This window comes from Meriones unguiculatus, chromosome 6, assembly GCF_030254825.1.
Source record: "Meriones unguiculatus strain TT.TT164.6M chromosome 6, Bangor_MerUng_6.1, whole genome shotgun sequence".
NCBI classification, from domain to species: domain Eukaryota; kingdom Metazoa; phylum Chordata; class Mammalia; order Rodentia; family Muridae; genus Meriones; species Meriones unguiculatus.
Genome location: NC_083354.1, coordinates 43191987 through 43212712, shown reverse-complemented (window position 1 = coordinate 43212712; position 20726 = coordinate 43191987). Strand labels below are relative to the sequence as shown.

General features: G+C 49.0%; 2 protein-coding genes and 1 non-coding gene across 7 annotated transcripts in view; all 3 read left to right on the top strand.

Moving 5' to 3' along the window:
* The first annotated feature begins 317 nt into the window (after positions 1–317).
* Positions 318–447, top strand: LOC132654949 (small nucleolar RNA SNORA61). Its single transcript, XR_009592550.1, has one exon. It is a non-coding gene; the product is annotated as a small nucleolar RNA SNORA61 (small nucleolar RNA).
* A 3205-nt stretch (positions 448–3652) lies between these two features.
* Cdhr4 (cadherin related family member 4) lies at positions 3653–12275 on the top strand. Of its 4 annotated transcripts, none has more exons than XM_060385289.1 (19): positions 3653–3774; positions 4043–4227; positions 4306–4468; positions 4545–4636; positions 5404–5514; positions 6085–6188; positions 6374–6510; positions 6739–6922; positions 7025–7178; positions 7397–7490; positions 7783–8046; positions 8126–8265; positions 8502–8652; positions 8736–8956; positions 9174–9316; positions 9744–9803; positions 9904–9967; positions 10202–10232; positions 10716–12274. In XM_060385289.1, the coding sequence occupies exons 1-19, from the start codon at positions 3726–3728 to the stop codon at positions 10769–10771; spliced, it is 2403 nt and encodes an 800-aa protein (XP_060241272.1). In that variant the 5' UTR covers positions 3653–3725; the 3' UTR covers positions 10772–12274. The 4 variants fall into 4 exon arrangements, with proteins under 4 accessions (XP_060241272.1, XP_021517581.1, XP_060241274.1 ...); XM_021661906.2 differs by having other exon boundaries at positions 7843–8046; positions 10716–12273; XM_060385290.1 differs by lacking the exon at positions 3653–3774 and having other exon boundaries at positions 4089–4227; positions 4320–4468; positions 10716–12275.
* Positions 12276–14219: 1944 nt separating this feature from the next.
* Ip6k1 (inositol hexakisphosphate kinase 1) overlaps positions 14220–20726 on the top strand; it is a 43065-nt gene continuing 36558 nt past the window's right edge. The window contains exon 1 of one of the 2 annotated variants that reach the window (XM_060385288.1): positions 14220–14424. The gene's annotated coding sequence lies outside the window, so the exon portion shown is untranslated. The remainder of the gene's footprint in view (positions 14425–20726) is intronic. The other variant, XM_021662545.2, reaches the window with a different exon arrangement.

Sequence of the window (20726 nt, the reverse complement as noted above, 5' to 3'; positions counted from 1 at the left end):
GAGCGTGGAACTTTTTTTTTCCCCCAGGGACTGACCAAGGCTGGTTTCTGTGAGATATAGTTTTTTTGGGAGAATAACTCCGTAATCATAGAGGAGGCTCTAGCCTTTATCCCAGGCGAGGATGTGTGTATGAAAGCCTGGTTCTGAGCCTAGAGGGTAATCAGAAGCACCATCCTTGACTCCAGAATCTAGAGTATGTTTTGGAGCTAAACTCTAGCCTGACTGATGCACAGATGCACGTCAGGAAAGCAAAGCTTCCAGATTTCCAGTCTGAGCAGCTGGCTGGCTGGCTGGAGCTTCCGTTTAAAACATCCAGTTCCCTCTGGCTCTCTTTCCCATCAGATCTTGTTGCTGGTCTTGTGGTCACAAAGACGAAAGAGTTACACCAAAGCTGGCCTCGCCGCCATGTAGCCTGGTACAGAGCATATGGGCCATATTCAGACAGGCCCTCATTCTCTTTGTAAAAATTGGATAATCTGAGAATGAAAGAGATGAATGTGAAGCTCTAGGCAGTTGTAGAAATTGCTGTCTACATACTTGGGGCAGTGTCTGTAGCCTTTGAGTTGTGCTTTTTTGTTTTGTTTTGTTTTGTTTTTTTCTTTAGGGCTATATAACCAGTGAAGGGCCCCTCATCTACGTTATGGTCTTAAACATCACTGGAAAGAAGGAGCAGGTAAAAGAACAACTCTGAAAGCAGAGCGTGTGGCTGAATGCTGTATGATTCACACACCTGTAACTAGATCGATAGAGCCTATTTCAGTCTAACAAAAACTGGAAAGAAAGGCTGGAGAGGTTGGCTAGGCAGTTAAGAGCACTGGCTATTCTTGTTGAGGGCCCTGGTCTCAGTCCCAGTACCCGTACGGCAGGCAGCTCATAACTTTCTGTAAGTTTGGTTCCAGGGGATCCTCCAACCTCTTCTGGACCCTGTAGTGGTGCACATGGCTACACCAAGCAAGACACTCAGATACTTAAAACACAAAAATAAAAATAAATCTGAGCCGGGCATGGCAGCACACGCCTGTGATCCCAGCAGTTGGGAGGCAGAGGTAGGCAGATCCCTATGAGCTCAAGGCTAGCCTGGTCTACATGGTGAGTTTCAGGACAGCCAGCGCTGTATAGAAAAGAACTTGTCTTTGAAAAAAAAAAAAAGTCTGCAAGATTAAGGGGAAAGGAGATCACTGTGGACGCGTGAGCCTTGAGATGCAGGGTCAGCCAGGCAGGGTATGAATGTGGAGTTCAGGAGAGATAAGCACAGAAGGGCTAGAACGGAAGGTAAAGCCAGTGGGTGGCAGTTCAGGCCATGGTCTTGGAGAACATGGAGGTGATGAGTGTAGACAGAGGAGGGGAGACATGAGCAGTTTCCATGCCCTAAGACATTTCTCTGGATGGAGGTGGGAAGGATGAAACAGAGAACTCTGAAGCAGCGTGGGTGGGTCAGAGCTAGAGGGAGCAAGCGTTGAGCACCTCAGAGGAGTGAGAGCAAAGGATGCATGTCTGGGGCTGAGAAAACAGCTCGGTCCGTGAAATGCTTACCCTACAAGAAGGAAGACCTGAGGACAGGCAGAACCCATGTAAAAAGGCCAAGCGTGTAGCTGAGGGCGGTGGCACTTGCCTGTGACCCCAGCACTCCCAGGCAGAGGTAGGGGCATCCATGTGATTGAGGCCAGTCTGGTCTACAAAGCGAGTCCAGGACAGCCAAGGCTACGCAGAGAAGCCCTGTCTCGGGGGGTATTTGTAATCCCCAGCGGTGCTGAGCCGTAGAGACAGCCTGAACTCCGAGGGTTTTGGCAGACAACCTAGCCTAGCTGGGTGATCTCCAGGCCAATGAGAGACTCGGTCTCAAAGGACAACAAACCAAACCAAGGTGAACAGCTGCTGGGAATCGCCTGAGGTTGACCTCTGGCCTCCACGCGTATACCAATCCAAACACGCACCTCCACTTACACACGGAAGAACGTACTCCAGGCTCCCGAGTGTGCAGTGGCACATGCCCGCAGTCTCAACTGCTTGCGAGGCTGAAGCAGCAGTAGCCAGGGCAATCTAAGGAAACGCTGTCTCAGAATAGCACTGGGGAGGTGGCTTGTTGGATAGAAAACCCAAGACCCTGGCTTCAGTCCCTGGACCCCACAGTAAGAGAAAGCGGACTCCTGGAAGTTGTCCTCCTACCTCCACACAAGCGCTATGGCATATGCCCACGTTCACATACACGCCACACGCATGCACCACCCCCACACGCGAAAATTAAATTTCTTTTAAACAATCAGTGGGGCTGGAAAGATAAGAACATTTACTGCTCTTTCAGAGGACCTGAGTTTGCTTCTCAGCACCCACATAGAACATCCAAACTAGGTGTAACTCCAATTTGAGGGTCTCCGATACCCTCTTCTAGCCCCTGTGGGCACAAGGCATGCGTGTGGTACACATAATACATACAGGCAAAACGCATCGAAAATAAAAGCAGCTGGTCGGTGGTGGCAACGCACCACCCAGCATTCAGGAGGCAGAGGCCTGTAGATCTCTGTGCGTTCCAGGCCAGCCTGCTCTACAAATCGAGTTCCAGGATAGCCAGGGATACACAAGGAAACTCTGTCTCGAAAAACTAAAGAAGAAAAAAAAAAAAGAGTAATTGAGTCTTTTAAAAATTAAATCGGGAGTTGGGGAGATGGCTCAGTGGTTAAGAGCACTGACTGCTCTTGCAGAGGACCTGAGTTCAAGTCCCAGCACCCACATGGCGGCTCACAACCATCTGTAACTCCAGCTCTTTTGACTTCTATGGCATGTGGTACACAAGCGTACATGCAGACAAAACATTTATACATGTAAAATGAAACATATTAAAAAATTAAATTGATTAAAGGCAACCACTAATCATTGCAGTCCCTCCCAGGGCAGTTTCGTGGAGAGACAGATGAGCCTAACTCATGTGGATAGAAAAATCAGTGATAGGTAATGTGTTAGAGAGAGCAAGTAAAGAAAAGCTGAAAAAAAATGTCAAATGTATGATGGCCCAGGCCTGTAATTCCAGTAGGAGAGGCCACTCAGAGCTACACAGAGAGACCTTGTCTCAAAAAGATTTTTTTTTAATGTACATATAATAAATTGACAAATCTCAAAGATACTGGCTCAGTAAACCTTAGCCTGCAGAGGCTGGAGCAGTTGCCTCCCAGATCTGCACACAGCACATTCTTCAGGCCCTCTCAGAAGCTGCCCTCTGTCTGCTCCAGCTGGGATACCCACAAGGAATCATTAGTTTTATTTCATCTACCAAGGTTTCTTTTGTTTGTTGAGTGTAGAGAACTTTTAAGAGCTTTTCTTGGTGGCTGGCTTGGATTTTAGAGACAGACAATGCTCTGATGGTAGGAGGAGCCAGAGTGCAGACCCCGGGGGGGGGGGGGGGGAGTGGTAGCTGGTCTTGGGGCTAATTTTCCGGGGCACTGTGCTTGCTCTGTCTTTGAGGACAGTGTGACCAGTTTCAACATCTGTAGCTTGAGCCTCCTCCCCTCCTATCCCCTTAGGGTTGGGGTAATGAATGGAAGAATTCACGGGGAAACAGCGGAAGACGGGGACTTTCCAGCCCCTCCTGGAGCCTGCCAGGGGTCTGGGGCTCTGATCCAGGGGTAGGCGGAGCCGGCGTCTGGGAAGCCTCCTGGTGGCTCTGTTTGAGCAACTAACCTGGCAACGGGGTTAGCCTGAGAAGCAGTCCTCGGCCGTTTCTTCAGGCTGCCATGCTGCTGCTCAGGCTCCTGTCGCTTCTTCTTGCTGTACTTTTCTCTGGTGAGGAGCAGATGGGTGGGTGGGGACCCAGGCAGGGACCCAGGTTGCCAGTGGAGTTCTGACCTTTAGATAAGCTAACGTGGAGGGCAGAGGAGCCCTTGACCCTTGTTCTTTATCTTTAGCTGTTTCTTTAAATCACATTCTCTCTCTCCACCTGTCAGATATGTGAGACAAGGACTTTGGTTTCTTGGTCTCCAGATGTGGTCAGGCCGTGAAGAAAAAGGCTTAATTGCTAATTGCTACGTTTCTAAATGTGGCTTTCTTCTAGGCCTCCACAGCCTGCCCTGGTCCATAGATATCCTCGAGAGCCAAGGCCCTGGTAGCATCCTTCAGTCTTTCACCTTCAACTGCTCCTCCTACACGCCCACCCTGGCGTTATTCAGTGTGAAACCACCCACTGGGTTTTTCAACGAACCCAGCCTGCACCAGCAAAACGGAATATATGTGGGAAAGGTAAGGTCTCAGGTATGACGAGAGATTGTGGAGAGACAGAAAGCCTAGGCCCTCCATGTGGTCGCCAACCCACCACAGGTGACCTTGAGTAGCTCCGCTCGGCTGGACGCCCTGGCGGTCAACCGCTACGAGCTGCAGGTGCAGTACAAATGCGGCAACTTCGTGCGAGAGGTTCACCTCTTCGTTCACGTGCAGCCGAAGCCCAGTCAAATCCAGTGTGCTGGTCCATTCGCCAGCCCAGGTGAGGTTAAGGGCAGCTGGTCGGGAGAGGGAAGGCACGGCCTGAGCAGAGTTTCCATGATCTCTCCTCTGGACAGCTGGGGAATTCATTTATGTACCAGAGACAGTCTCACCTGGGGCCCTCCTGTACACTCTGTTGCTGCCAGGCCTAGGACATCAGAAAGCCCAGGTAAGCTTTGAACACAGGGCGATGAGTGACAGGATGTGGGAGGAGGGCACAGGAAGAGATAGCTCGGCTCCTGCCAGGCCAGGCCCGGCTTTGAAGTCCCTGGAGTAGACGGCTGACCTTCTCCATGATGCATGTTCTTGGAGAGAGCCACTGTGGGGTTCCTGCCCTCCCAGCAATAAGGGCAGTTTTTGCTGGGACTAAGATCTTCTGAGTTCTATGTGTTCCTTCCCCCTTTTATCCATTGTGTGCACATGGATATGCGTGAGCATCGCCCATGCTGTGACATTCGTATGGAGTTCCAAGGACAACTTTTGGGTGTTCGTTCTCTCCTTCTGCCGTGCGGGTTCCCAGGGTCAAACTCAGGCTGTTCAGGCTTGGCAGCAAAGGCCCGAGCCAACTCACGGGTTTTTGTTACTGTTGTTTCCTCCTTTATTTTTGAGACAGCCAAGGTTACATAGAGAGAAATGTCTTAAAAAAAAAAGACAAAAACAAGCAAACAAACGACAGAGTAAAAAACAAAACAACAACAACAACAAAAAAAAAAACAAACCTTTGTTTGTTTGTTTGTTTTAGCAGAAAGTGCTGAGGACCAGAGCCAGGGATCACAGTGGAAGGCAGAAGGCCTAGGCTTGAGTAACAGCCAGCAGGCAGGATACAGGGCGCTCAGATATAAGCAGCAATCCGCTGGGTTATTGGAGGATCTTGATAGATGGATGTACTTGGGGTGCTGGGAACCGGAGGGACCACTAACATCTCTGTCCTGTCAGATGAACATTACCAGTGCTCAAGATCCTCCATTCTTCCCTGGGCCTTTCTCCATTGATGACCAGGGACTGCTGCGGGCACCAGCCCAGGGCCTCAGAGGCCAGGCCCAAAAGGTGAGCATGGCTTTCCACCTGGGGATAGCTATGGATTGGGTAGAATTGCCATCTTCTGAGGAATTATTTGTTCTTGGCTCCCTCGACTGAAATGCTTGCCTCAGACCTCTTGTCACTCTGTGCTGCCTGTCCTCTTGGCTTGGCTCTATTCTATGCTGAGATTTGTAGGTCCAGAAGAGAACAGGCCTGTGGCCCTAGGACCTCACAGGTCCTCTACCATAAAGTGCAATGTTTATGGCAGTCAAACTTGGAGAGAAAGCTTCGGTCAGGTGCCCAGTGAGGAGGAAGTTCCCTCTTTAAAATGGCCGTTTCTGCACTTCCCCGGGTTCCATCCACAGCGCCACAAACACACACCCTTCCACCTCTTAGTAACTGGCTCTTAGCAGCTCTGTCCTAATAATTCACACTTCGAATGACTCAGAATTGGTGACCCAGAACTGATGCTTGACGACAGAGTGGTAAGTCTCCAGTTCCTTGTGGAGGTCCTGAGGAGGACTGCCTGTTTGAAGGGAGGACTAGGAGTGGACATAGCGGTGGACACAGACCATGGTTTCCTTCATGTCCTGACAGGCCTTCCAGCTGCGGATTTTAGCGTCTGCGGGAAAAAGCGGAAGCTGCAAAGGGATGCTGACAGTGAAGGTTTTGCCGCAGCCCTCCAGCCGAGTCTCTTTCTTGTAAGTTTCCCTGCTCTAGGAAGAGTGGGGGGTTCTGCCTGTACCCCTAGGGAAGTAGTTGCGGTAGGCTGCAGGGCTGCCGGAGCATGCTAGCTTCCATAGGAGGAGAGACCTAGGAAGGGATCTGGGGACCCTGCTGGGTTAAGCAGGAGCAGGCAGGAGCTAGGTTTGCACTTTTGGTTCAGACAGAAGGCTCAGAGTATCACCATTCCAGAGGATCTGGTCCCCGGGAGCGAGGTGACTCAGGTTCAAGCTAGGGGATTCAACTTACTCTATGAAATCATCTCCCCGCTGCCTAGTTCACTCTACTCCATTGGACAAGGTGAGAGGAGGAGGGGCAGGCACTGGGATGTCTGTAGCTGAGAAAGGGTCCGGGCACAGAGGTGACGCCTACCAGAAAGGTTGGTTTGAGAGCCTTGACCTTAGAGGAAGAGGCAGGAGTGGCCAGGATCATCCATCGGCCCCACTTGGGACCTTGGAGAAGAGCCCGGACTGAGCTGAGCTGGGGTGGGGCGGAGCTCTGTTTCTTACACCTTGTCAACGCTCCCAGCTGACGGGGTAGTGCGGACGACCGCACCCCTGGATTTGGCTCGTGCTCAGGGCGCAGTGGTCACGAAACTGCAGGTGAGAGCCTTTGAGAGGCTCCGGCCTTGGGCCAGCGCCGAGTCTGAGCTCACGGTTAAAGTGCGCGCGGTCAACCAGTGGCCCCCACGCTGCCATCCAGCGCTACTGGTGTGAGTACCCGGAAGCCGTGCGCGGGCTGGTGGGGGTGAGACGCCCTGGCTCACCAGTGGTCCAGACTCCTTCCTGTCTTGCGTCCTGCCCTCCCCTCCCAGGACTCAGATCCCAGAGACTGCGCCTGTGGGCACGGTGCTGAACGCTCTCACTTGCGTTGACCCCGACTCTGCTGGCGCCCCCCTCGACTACCAACTACGGTTTCACAGCCCTCCCGACTCTGCCAGCCTCCGTCTCAATAACGGAGTCCTTGAGGTGCCTAACACTCCTCCTATATTTCCATGCAGACAAGCTGGGTGGGCCAAAGCTTGTTGGCATTGAGACCATGGAGGTGGGGCGGGGATGACAATCTGCGGTCTGGAAAACTGGGTCAAGGTAGGCTATCCATGGACACCCTGGTTTGAGGCACGGTGACATGTGTCACTGTCTTCCCAGGTCCTGGCTTCATCTTACTCTGTGGTCCCCTTGGCCAGGTGAACACGACATTGGACTGTGACGCTCCTGGGGCTTGCTTCCAGCATGCAGCTTTCATCTTGGTGTTCGATGGTGGTCAGCCCCAGATGACCAGTGAGTGGCCCTGGTTACTTAGGCTTGAACATTAGGCCTGAACAAGGCTATCTTGTCTACTCTATTCCATCCCCAAGACATAGACAGCTTTCTTCCCTCAAAACCTAGTAGGTCATGAGGGAGGGGCCTTCAATCGGGATATATAATGAATATATTGTGAAGAAAAAAAAAAAAGGAAAATCCTAGTAGGTCAGGGATGTCTCAATTTAAGAACCCTAGAATGTCTCTCTTAAGACATCTGCCATTCTACAGAAACCCTCCCTCCAATACAGGGCTCATGTTTACTTACTAGGACCCCTAGGGCAGGTGTGGGTACCTCAGGCCAGCTCCTTACCTGCTGAATGGTCCCCAGCTGAGGTTCCAGTCCTGGTGACGGTGACACTTGTCAATGAGTTCTCTCCAGCCTGTGTCGCACGCACGTTCCGGGTTCGGGAGGATGCTGGGCCCCACACTCTGCTGGGCTCCATAGCGGGCACGGATGCGGATTACCCTCCTCACAGCCTTGAGTACTACATCTCTGGCAGACCCTCCACCTTTGCTGTGGATCGTCTCAGTGGTACTTAAACCCTAGGGCTGGGAGGGAGGGGTGGAGCAGAGTTGGCTCTGCAGGCTAAGGCTATGATCACCCCTTCTAGGAGAGCTTCACCTCCTGGGACCTTTGGACTATGAACAGCAGAGGTTGTACAGAATCGTCATTCTGCTGATTGATCACAGCCAAGACTGGGACCTCAACCACCGCCGCTCAGGTTCATGTACCATAACCATTGAAGTTGAGGTAATTGACCCCCAAGGCCTGGGAAAGACAAATTTCCCTCTGGCTCTTTGCTTTTCCGTGCAGATGCCGCAGTTTCTAGTATGGGCTGGTTGTGGGGGGCGGGGAACTCACTGTGGAAAACATTCCAACCTGTTGCTTGCCACCCAGGTTCAGTGTTTTCAGAGGAAGCTGAAGGGCTAGCCTGGGCGTTTGAAGAGCGGGCTGTAGTCATTCCCAATGTGGTGGCCTTTCTCCAGGACGTGAACGACCATGCCCCCGAGTGTGAGCCTCCGTTTCAGGAACTCACCATCCACCCTCCCCTGGGTCGTAGCACGGAGGTGACCCAGGTGTCGTGCTGGATCCCTCAGGAGCCACAGCGCTTGGCTTTCTCCTACAGCATCGTGGGAGGTGTGAAAGTGCGGGGGCCACCAGGCTGTTGGCGAGGGTCAGGCTACGTTAATAATATCTTCTTCCTGCTACTCTGCTTTCAGGGAATAGCCAGAGCCGGTTTAGACTGCAAGGAAGCATCCTGGTGCACAATGACACTGTGCTGGGGCCCCCGTGGCCAGAGCAGCCCCGCACCTATGAGCTATTGATCCACGCTGCTGATGCGGGCCCTTCCGTGCCCCACCTTAGCACCACAGCCACCATCATTGTGCATGTAGTTCCTTGGAAGGCCAGCACAGTGGCTACCAGCACCCACAGAAGCACAGTGAGGGTGTTCTCAGGCCCTTGGGGTTGGGAGAGAGGATCCCGAAGGGTGAAGGCGCTTGTTGTTTTTTTAAAAGATGGAATGATGAGAGAAGACATTTTGGAGAAAACTGCTGGGTGCAAAAAATATAAATCCGGGGTGTGAGGAAACCCACTTCATAGAGAATTTGAAAGCTGGCTTGCTAGTGGCGGTGGTGAGTCTGTGGCCCTCCTTTCAGGTGTCCTCAACAATGACACCCCTGATTGTGACAGACGTAGAGGCTTTCTGGAAGCCAGATCCCTGGTTTGTGATAGTGTTGACAGCAATTGGTGCAGTTCTCCTCCTGGCTCTGGGTTGGCTCGTCAGCAGGATCCTTCAGGGGTAGGTTCTTATCTCTGCTTCCTGCTTCCCCAGCCATCGTCTAGACACAGGCTGGACTAGGTCAGTTTACTGAACAACAATGGTGGGCTAACAGATGAAGGAGGGCTGCTCTGTCTCTCCGGAAGTATTCAGACTGGGAGACACTGGAAGTGATCTCCATCATTGGTGGAGGGAAATCTTGGAATCAGATGGACATAGATGGCTCAAAGTTTGAAATGTACCCCTGTTCTCAACACCTGTCTTCTACCTGATTTCTGCATGGCTTCTGTAGACTGAACTCTCTGAGCCCAGGGGTAGGACAGATAGCAGTTGTGGGCATCTCATACAGGCTCTGGCTATTTCTAAGCTAAAGGGACAGATGATATTACCCTTTGGTGTTATCAGGCCTGTTACTTTCACTGCTTATTTCTTCTTCCTGGCCTTTTAGATTGGCCCAGTCGCTACAGGCACGGAGCAAACCAGCCAGGAGTGCTTTGTTGCTAAACAGGTCAGTCTCTTCTGTTTACCCCTATGCCTGGGAACCCATTTCCTAAACTCAGGCTGGGGTCCAGACTCTTATTTTGTACTTCTCCTTTGATTTGCTATAGAATCCAGGGAAATGAAGGCTCCATTGAGAGGCACATGGAGGCACCAAGAATGGAGATGTCCCAGGTACCCATAACTGCCATGAGTCTGCTATGCCAACTCATATCCCAAGTTAAGGGTACTGAGGCTGCTCTAGGGTACTCCCTGTCCCTGCAAAGCCTGCCTTCCTGACTGTGAGTGTCTACCCCTGTGGGAATGACCACACCATCACCAAGACAGAGGAGGCAGGTGAGCACCCGGCCCGTCCATCTGCTCCCTGTGGGCAAGGCTCAACTCATTGTGCCCTTTTACTCTTTTCAGGGGCATTTTGATGGCAGAGCCCAAGATGTCCGTGAGTGTCCACTTTTCATAAACGATTCCTGGGTCCTTTCACTTTCCCAGAGTTTTCTCTCTCCTTTACCCATCCCCTTTCTTACCGCCACCACCACCACCACCACCGAGCATCTATCATTTACAATTTCATTGACCGATCTCACCTCCCCTCACCCTCTGTTACCCCTCCATCCTTTAGCCTACTTTTGTTAAGCATCAAATGGGTCCAAACCTCTTCTTGTCCCAGCTCACAGGGAGAGGGTGATGGTGGCAAGGGGAAAACATATTCCGGTTTTACCAGGAAATTAGAGCAGACTAATATGACATTGGCTGCTGTAGGGGAACTGGTACCCACTGGCTTTGTTTCACTTGAGTCAAACCTCGGGGTTCTTTGCTGAGCAGGGAAGGAGGAGATCAGTTTGGGTCCCTGTGCAAAGGGTGATTACACTGCTTAAGCCAGCAGTCCCTTCTCCCCTCCTCTCTCCTGCTCGTCTGGGCTCAGGTACAGGGAGAGATTACCTGTTCAGCACGCGCACGGGAGCCCGGCGTTGGCTGTGAGGCTGAGCGGCATGGGAGCCCGGCGCTGGCTGTGAGGCTGAGCAGCTGCTTCTCTGTGTGTGGAATTCCCTTTTTACATGATCATAGCCTGACTTTCCAAGCAGATTTAGTAATAAAGACTACAAAGAGAATGCTGCCCACCTTGAAGTCTTTGTGCAGGAGAAGCTCCGAGATCTGCGTTTCTTTGTTCTTCTTTGGAGAAAGTGTCACTCCTTGTGGGCGAACCATGGAACAGTAAGATTTTCCTCTGAAGAAGCATTGTCTGATGCCCTGATAGAGACTGACACTTTATAGAAGAAGCCCTTATCTTATTATCTTTATTAGTGATGGATAGACCCCCAGCTGTCTTGTCTATTCAGAAAAAAAAAAAACAACTTTTTTTTGAGGCAGGGTTTCACTGTGTTGTCCTGGTTGGCTGGCTTCAAACTTATAAGAGCCACTGCCTCTGCTCCTCAGTGCTGGAATTAAAGGCATGTGCCATCATGCCAGCAAGACTTACTTTAAAATTTGTTGAATATTTGTTCATTTTTTTATTTATTGAGAGACAGGGTTTTTCTACATAACCTTGGGCTGCCCTGGAATCACTATGTAGACCAGGCTGGCCTTGACCTCACAGAGATCTGCCTGCCTCTGCCTTCCAAGTTGTTCTGGGATTAAAGGCATGCACCACCATTCAGAGCAAAAACTTCATTTTAAAAACATCATTTCCTTTCTTTTGTAGTGTAAGCTGGCCTGGAATTATTATAGGCACATGCTGTCATGGCTGGCTTGACACTAGTACATATGTGTACATGCACGTGAAAGCCAGAGGACAAACTCAGATGTCACCCTCACCCTGTTTGAGACAGGTCCTCTCACTGACCTGAAACTCACTAAGTAGGTTAGGCTGGCCAGTGAGGTCCAGGATCTGCCCATCTCCTTCCTAGCACTGGGATTACAAGTGAGCATTGTCATGCCGAGCTTTTATTTTTAAAAATATACTGTAGATTCAGGGGCTCTCTCATCATTGTTGGTCTTTGAGGGTCCCATCAGCTCTCATGGGCAGTTTGCCAACCTTGTGTAGAGGTTTTATTGGGAGGGATCTGGAATTTTGGCATAAAGTTGCAGGGTGGGTGAGAGCCGAGAATCTGTGTGTAGCTGGTCATGGAGGGATTGGTGAAAGCCTCTTTCTAATGGTGGCTCCGTGACTTTGTATCTGTTTCCACTGTTTCCTTATTGCCTAGCTCTTCCTGTGTTAATCTAGATCATTGCACATAGCCAGGGGCTTTGTAACAGCCTGCAGAACAGATTTTACTGTGTGCAGTGCTGACCCCATGTCCAATCTGACGTCAGGCTTGTCTCCAAGAGCACCTGCTGTCTGAGTAGAGGCTATGCTTAACTGTATTGTCTTCAAGTTTTCTCTCTCTCTTTTGGGTGTTCAAGACAGGGTTTCTCTGTGTAGCCCTTGCTGTTCTAGAACTTGCTCTGTATACCAGGCTGGTCTCAAACTCACAAAGATCCTTTTGCCTCTGCCTCCCTCTTGAGTGCTGGAATTAAAGGGGTGTGCTACCATAGCCCAGCTATCCACAAGTTATTTTTGTTTTGTTTTGTTTTTGAGGGTTTCTTTGTGTAGCCCTGCCTGTCTTGGACTTGCTTTGTAGACCAGGCTGGCCTCAACTCACAGAGATCCCACCTGCCTCTGCCTCCCAGAGTGCTGGTATTACAGACATGTGACACCACACCTGACATCTTCACGTTATTTTAATCTTCCCCCTTTTGTCAAATTGGTGGGCCTGAACCCTATCAGAGAATTGGACAATCTCCATTTGGAGCCGGTAATAGGACCCTCGGCCTAGAAAGAGTATGAATGCCCTCTATGGAAAAAAAAAAAAAAGAGAGAGAGAGACCTCTGGTCTTTATTATTTTAGAGACATGGTCTCATTATGTAGTCCTAGCTGGCTTGGAATTCATTGTGTAGACCTCAGACTTAGAGGTTGGCTTTCCTGTGCCCCTCAAGAGATTGGAGGTGTGTACTACCATGCCCATGAAGAACACTCGAAAAAATTATGTTTATATGTATGAATGTATCTGTGTGCATATATGCTACATGTGTGCCGGTGTCCATGGTCGCTATAAGAGGGTACTGGATCCCATGAAACTGGAGTTTCAGGCTGCTGTGAGCTGCCTGATATGGGTGCTGGGAACAGACCTCAAGTTCTCTAGAAGAACAGCAATTGCTCTTAATCACTGAACCATCTCTCTCTCTTTTAATACTTTATTTTTATTTCGTTTTATGTGCATTAGTGTGAAGGTGTCAAATCCCTTGGAATTGGGGTTACAGACAGTTATGAGCTGCCATATAGGTGCTGGGAATTGAACCCCGGTCCTTTGGAAGAGCACAGAGCCATCTCTCCAGCCCATGAACCATTTCTCTTAATGGGTTTTCCATTCAAAACAAGAGTGTTAGAAGCTTCAGGCTCAGCAGCCTGAGAGTGGCTTATTGATGTTTTTTTCCTGAGTACTTGGCATACTGCAACAGCTTCTTAAATCTGCCTCTTGTTCATCCCCATCTTATAGACAAAGCAGTCAAGTCTCTGAGAAGCTAAAGCTCAAAATTCTCAGAGCTAGTCAGGATATTTTGGTGTTGGAGCAGGTGCTGTGATGCCCTTGGTATCCTAATCTTGAAGCCAAGCCCAGGGTTAGGGGCCTCCTATGGAGAACAAGGGATGGCCATCTTCATGGGACTTTATTTTGTCTTGGACACAAGTCATGATAGCCTAGGGCAAAAGATACTGTCTTAGGAACTTAACGGATGCTCTGGGGCTCTGGGGCAAAGAGTGGCCACTATATGCTGAGACTTGGGCCAGATACAGATTTAACTCCTTGCAAAATAAACCGGGGAAAGGGAAAGCCAAAAATTAAGAGGTAGCCCAGAAGGCTGTGTCTCCGGAGTGTTGAGAGGCAATGTTGGGAGACGCTTAGAAAACACCCTTTAAATCTGGAGGTGAGGAACATATCAGCACCACTTAAGTCTGGGTGACCTTGGTTCAGCCTCTCTTCTGCGCCTCAGTTTCCTCACCAGTGAACTATAGCCAACCCCAAGCACAGAGGCAGGCGAGAAAACAGCACACCGTTTGTTTTCCCTAAGTGTGTGCGAGAGCTTAAGAGCTGCCAGCGCAAAACAAAGGGTTGCGCAGGTGAGAAAATCAAGGGCGGGCGCTCTAGCCGCCCGGATCGCTAGCAAAAGCCCCGGCGCTAGCCAACCTGAGAATGGGGCGCATGCGTCAATTCGTGCCGTCACAGTCACGTGCCCCAGGCATTCTGCACGAGAGACACGCTCTGACTGACGGGACAGTTGACAAATCCGCGGGAAGAGTTCCTTCAGGCGTCGGGAGGAGAGGCTGTTGATTGGAGATAACCTCAGTCGGGGGTGGGTTCTTTGCTGTCCTTGGTTACTATGACGCCCGGCCCCCGCCCCCTCGGCTGGCCGCCATCTTGTTGTTGATCCGTACCCAGTGGGCAGCGCCAGGAGCTGGACCGAGCGGCCGGTGCGGGGCCGCTGCTGCGGGGCTCAGCCACCTGCGCTGCCTGCCAGGGGGCGGGCCGAAACCTGGAGGCCCGGGGGCCCCAGCTCCCGTGGGGAGCCTTGGGCGCCCGCTGCCCGGGTCGGGCCGGTGAGTGACAGGAGTCGGGCTGAAAGACCCGCCCGACACCCACGGCGAGGGTGGCGGCGGGCGCGGGGTTGTAGCAGGCGCGCGTAGGGCAGGGTCGGGGCTTAGGCCGAGCATCGCCGGGACATCATTCCAGCGTCCCGGTTGGCCTTGCGCCGAGTCTTCCAGATGCTGGCACGGAGGCTGGGAGGGCGGCCCGGGTGGAGGTCGGAGAGCCTGTGTCCTAGGACCGGCCGGCGGGGTAGCGGTGAACCTGCCTTTGAGACCGGATCCCCTGGGTGCCTCAGACCCGGAGTGCTGAGCTGCGGTCACTGCCCGCTGCTTCTCCCAGCCATAACGTTCCTCCAAATCAGTGATAAACGTAACGTCGCTCCTAGATACCACACTCTTGCGAGTAATTTTTTCAGGCCGCTTGAGACTAAGATTAGACGAAACAGGCCTAAAATGCCTTAGGAGCCAAGCAGGGTGGTATCAGGGCCCTGGGTTTTTGGTAAGGCGATGATCCTCCGCCTGTCTCTTTCCACGGAGACCCCCTCGGAGCCTTCCGTGCTCTTCCGTGTTTCTTGAAAAGCCAGGTTAAATGTCCAGAGTGGCTGAGGGTTTTTTTTTTGTTGTTGTTGTTGTTTTTGTTTTGTTTTGTCTTTGGAGGTGTAAGTTCTGTGATGTTCGACCACCACTTCTTCTGGAGCGTGTGCTTTAGGAGGATAAGGGTGGTGATGATTAATTTTGTCCCCTAAAGAGGCAGTCCGTTAAGAGGTAGATGTGGGAGTATTAAAAAAACGTGGTTTTTTTTTTTTTGTGTGTGTGTGTGTGTGTGTTTTTTGTTTGTTTCTTTTTTTTTTTTTTACTGTGAATAGTATTGAACTATCCCATTAACTTTTAACAGAACTGAAACCGGGTATGGGAGCTCATGTACTCTACTGAGGCAGGAGAATTGCCACTGGTTGCCAGGCTAGCCAGAGCTGTGTAGCAAGAACCTGTCTCAAAACAAAAGCAGTGCTAAAAAGCTGTTGATGCTTGGTGAAAACTCCCTGTCAGCTCTGTTATTTTTTTTTTTTTTACGTCGGAGGTGGGGCTGGCAAGCCCCAAAAGAGTATGCAACTCCAGAAAGGGTCCTGGCTGCTCTAAACCATATTTTCCCCCATGGACCCTTAGCTTCTCCGCACAGGTGTCTTGTATTTTGTTGTCATATGAAACCTACAAGAGATGATTAAGGAGGTCAAGCAAGGCAGTACCCTTCATTTCTGTTAGGATCATGTCACGTCTGAATCTTTAATTTTGAGGGAAACCGGCACCCTGGTCTCTAGATAGATACCTTTGAGAAGCTGGGGCTGAATGCAGTCAGAGCAGGCAGCAGGTTGTTGTTGCTCTTTGCCAGTGCCACACTTGTGAGGAGAGGGAAATTGAGTAGCAATGTTATTTATTTCATTGCCCTTCCACAGGGACATTTTTTGAAATGATGAACAAAATTTTAGCTTTGATGAAATAAAGTTTTTTGGGTCGTTTTTAGTAACTTTTAATGGAGGGAGATTCTAAAATATTAGTGTCTCGGAATTTTTCCATATCAAGTTCCCATTGCTTTTCTTTTTTCTTTTTTGGGAATTAAATCATCCCCAGGGTTAAATTTTTGCTGTTTCTGCTGAAGTAAGTTAGCCTCTTACCTCATTTTGGGTATTAAATCTCGGAGTGCTATAGAAGGAGACTATTATCAAGTTGTCAGCATTGACTAATGCGTACAACCTTAGGGAGTCGCTCCCTGATCTAACCCTGTGTTAGGACTGCTGTCCCAGGAAAACCGGAACACAGGAGAATTTCATTATCTACGTTTACTGCTTTTACTAGCTCATGAATATTTATGAGTAGGGTACGATGCTTGATTCAACAGTTACCCAGAGACAATCCCATCATTTCTGTGCTGGGTATTTGAAGCGCTACATCATAAAGACCATTATTATAATAGTAGGTCTTCTGTCTTTGCCTTTGCATAATTCATTTGTAAACTTAAGCACTTACTGAGCACTCTAGGTTTTTTGAGATGTCATTCCTTGTGTATCTCAAGCTCAAGAGTTGCCTGTCTCCTCAGAGTGCTCGGACTTACAGGTTCACCTCTCTCTCTCTCTCTCTGAGTCTTCATAGCCCCCCTGGCTGTCCTGGAACTCATTCAGGCTGGCTTCAAAATCAGAGCTCTGCCTTTCTTTGCCTCCCAAGTGCTGGGATTAGAGTTGTAGGCTGCCTTAGCACTTTCAAACTATTAGGAACAACTGGAGATCACAGATGGTGGTTATTCTACACTGGTCAGAAATTTACACTGGGCAGAGGCAGGTAGATCTCTTAAGTTTGAGGTCTGCAAAGTAAATTCCAGGACAGCGAGGGCTACAGTACATTCACAAAGAAACCCTGTCTCAAGGAAAAAGAAAATAGCCCGCAGGATTATAGAATGAGATCTGATTGATGTCCTAATGTGGTATCCAAAATGTTGCTGCTAGCCTTAGCCCACCTCTTCAGGTTTTATCCTTAGAACTCACTAACTGAATAGCTTGCTCAGAATTCCATATGCATTTTGCTCCCCAGTTCCTCTTGCTAGTTGAATCCCATGACCTTTGTCCCTGTTTAAAATTTGTTACTTTACCTTCATTGCTTATCTCCAGAGTCCAATCCAAGTTCTTCCCAGCTTTATAAGACACCTTTCAAACATTTAGATTCCTGGAGAATATTCCAGTCTTCTTGAACTGCAAAAGTATTATAGCCCTTAAGCAACAGAATAGGATTTGCTCTGTTTTTTTTTTTTTGCTCTTTGTGTGTGCACATGTACTTGTGTACATGCACATATGTACATACGTCACAGAGTGTGCCGGAGTCAGAGGACAACTTTTTCTCCTACCATGATGTTTTTTTCTTTTTAAAGATTTATTTATTTATTGTGTATACAATGTTCTGTCTGTGTGTACACCTGCACACCAGAAGAGCTCATTATAGATGGTCGTGAGCCACCATTCGTTGTTGGGAATTGAATTTAGGACTTTTGGAAGAGCAACCAGCTCTTAACCTCTGAGCCATCTCTGCAGCCCTTCTACCCATAGGTTTTAGGGATCTACCTTTGTTGTCATGTTACCGTGGCAAGCACCCTTATCCCCTTAGCCATTTTGCCTGCTCTGTTTTGTTTTTGACACTATTACTGTGTAGCCTAGGAAAGTCACCAGCTTGTTTTGTAATCCAGGTTGACATCTAACTCTTGATCTTTTTTCTTCAGTCACTTAAGTGCTTCAATCACAAATGTTCACAACCACGGTCAGTTAGGTAGTTGCCTCATTCATTCATTCATTCACTTTAATGTGTATGGATATTTTGCTTGAATGTATGTCTGTCCACCATCGGCAAGTCTGGCAAACACAAAGGAAGAGGGTGTTAGCTTCTCTGGAACTGTTGTTCCAGTTGAAAGCCAGTGAGTGCTGGGAATTAAACCTGGGAATAACCACTGAGCTCTCTCCAGACCAATATTTGCTTCTTTATTTGTTTGGTTTTAGAGATGTTTTTAGAGACAGTGTTTCTCCACACAGCCCTGGCTGTTCTGGACTTGATTTGTAGACCAGGCTGGCCTTGAACTCACAGAGATCCACCTGCCTCTGCCTGCCTGAGTGCTGGGATTAGAGGTGTGCATTACCATGCCCCCCTTTACTTGGATTTTCCCAGACAGGGTGGTAGTGGTAGCGGTGGCAGCGGCAGCAGCCTTTAATTAAAGCACGCCTTTAATCCTAGCACTCAGGTGGCAGAAACAGTCTGATCTCTGAATTTGAAGCCAGCCTGATCTACCAGAATGAGTTTCAGGACAGCCAGAGCTACACAGAGAAACCCTGTCTCAAAAAACAAACAAAAAAATTTGGAGTCAGGTATAGTGTTTACTCCTGTGGTACAAGTATTTTGGGAGGCTGAAACAGGAGGATCAGTAAAAGTTCAAGACCATCTTGGGCTCTAACATTAGACCCTGTCTCAGTAGTAATTTTAATATTTTTAGTCATGCCTAGTGTCATGGGCCTGTAGTCCTGCCCTAGCCCAGAGAGGCCGAGATAGGAGAATCACAAGTTCAAAGTCTGTCTGAGCTATAAAGTGAATTTAAGGCCAGTCTGTGCAACTTAATAAAACCCCATCTCAGGGCTGGAGAGATGGCTCAATGGGTAAGAGCACCGTCTGCTCTTCCAAAGGACCCGGGTTCAATTCCCAGTGCCCACATGGCATTGTCTGTAATTCTAGTTCCAAGGGATCTGACACCTTCACACTAATGCACATAAATTAATTATTAAAAAAAAAAACATCTCAAGGTTGTAATAAAGCAGGCTGGAAAGAATGCTGTGTATGTGTTTGTCACAAGCATAAGGACCTGAGTTTGGTTCCTGGAACCCCTACAGGAAAGCTGTAGGTAGGGCTGGAGAGGCTGCTCAGGGGTACTGCCCTTGCAGAGGATGTGGGCTTAGTACCCAGCGCCCACGTGTAGGCTCACAGTCATCCGTAACTTCAGTTACAGGAGAGCTGATGCTGTCATCCTTTGTTTTGTTTTTATTTCTATGTGTTTCAAGACAGGGTTTCCTCTGTGTAGTCCTGGCTGTCCTGGAACATGTGCTGTAGATCAGGCTAGTCTTGAACTCAGAGATCTACTTGTACCACCAACTTGGCTCTTATGTCCTTCCCTGTTCTCTTCAGGCACCAAGCACATACATGATATACAGACAGACAGACAAAATATACAAATAAAAATAAATAAATATCTTCATGTAATGGGTTTATAATCCCAGAGCTGGGAGGTAAAGGTAGCTAGATCCCTGTAGTTCACTAGTTGGGCAGTCTAGTTGATAAATGCAAGTCGCAGGAACCAGTGAGACATCCTGTCTCAAAAAAGAAGGGGACCAGAGTGGTCAGTAAGAATGATTGTTAAGAAAACATGAAGAGTGGGAGTTTGTATCCACAGGGAGGATCATTAAGGCTTGCTGACTGCCTAGTTTGGGAAAACAAAACAAAATAAAACATGAAGTCTAGGTTTGTTTCTGTCTGTCTTTTTTAAAAAAAATTATTTTATGTAAATGAATGCTCTATCTGCATGTACACCTACGTGTCAGAAAAGGGCATCAGATCTCAGTATAGATAGTTATGAGCCACCATGTGGTTGCTGGGAATTGAACTCAGGACCTCTGGAAGATCAGCCAGTGCTCTTAATCTCTGAGCCACGTTTTCAGCCCTCTTTTTTTTTTTTTTTTTTTTTTTTGAGACAGGGTTTCTCTCTCTAGCCTTGGCTGTCCTCAAATTCAATCTGTAGACCAGGCTGACCTCAAACTCATAGAGAGCCACCTGCCTCCGCCTCCCAAATGCTGGAATTAAAGGGGTACGCCACCACTGCCAGGCCAGGTTTTGGTTTTTCAAGACAGGGTTTATCTGTATGGCCTTGGCTGTGCTGGTCTCACTTCGTAGACCAGGCTGGCCTCAACCTCAGAGATCTGACACTGCCTCCTGAGTGCTGGGATCACAGGCATGTGCCACTGCGCCTGGCTCAGGTTTTTTATTTTTTAATTATATGTTTAATGTATGAGTGTTCTGTCTGCATGTAAATTTGCATGTCAGAAGAGGACATCAGAGTCCATTATAGATGATTGTGAGACCGCATATAGGGTGCTGGGAATTGAACTCGGCACCTCTGGAAGAGGAGCCAGTGCTCTTAACCGCTGAGCCATTCCTTCAGCCCGAGCTCTAGATTTAGTAAGAGACTCTGCCTCAAAGGAAAAAACAAGTGATAGAGTAAGGTACTGATTCCCTTCTTTGGACTTTGTATACACTGTATACATGGAGATACACAGGCACAACATACAACAACAGAAGAGGTAGGAGACTTGTAGGGAATGATTTCTGCATGTGTACAGCTCCCCCCCAAAAAAATAAGTTCTAGAGGAAAACTTGATAGAGTTCTTTTTTTTGCTTATTTATTTATTATTTATTTTTAATTATACTTTATTTACTTTGTATCCCCCCTCTAGTTCCCTCCCTCCTCCTCTCCCAGTCTCTTCCTTCCTCCCCCTTCTCCACACACTCCCCTCCCCAAGTCCACTGGGGAGGGTTTCTTTTTCTTCCTTCTGATCCTAGTCTGTTAGGTCTCATCAGGAGTGGCTGCATTGTCTTCTGTGGCCTCGTAAGGGTGCTCCCACTTCAGGGGGAGGTGATCAAAGATCAGGCCAATCAGTTCATGTCAGAAGCAGTCCTTGATAGAGTTCTTGTCTCATGCATAAGGTCCTAGTTTCTGGGGCTGGAGACATGGCCCAGCAGTT

What these genes read in the sequence shown, in the direction of transcription:
- Cdhr4 (XM_060385289.1), top strand. Translation starts at nt 3,726, where the DNA reads ATGCTGCTGCTCAGGCTCCTGTCGCTTCTTCTTGCTGTACTTTTCTCT. An exon ending in TCCAGCCGAGTCTCTTTCTT is followed by an intron (nt 6,189 to 6,373) that starts GTAAGTTTCCCT and finishes CTTTTGGTTCAG; the next exon opens with ACAGAAGGCTCAGAGTATCA. An exon ending in CAAGAATGGAGATGTCCCAG is followed by an intron (nt 9,968 to 10,201) that starts GTACCCATAACT and finishes TACTCTTTTCAG; the next exon opens with GGGCATTTTGATGGCAGAGC.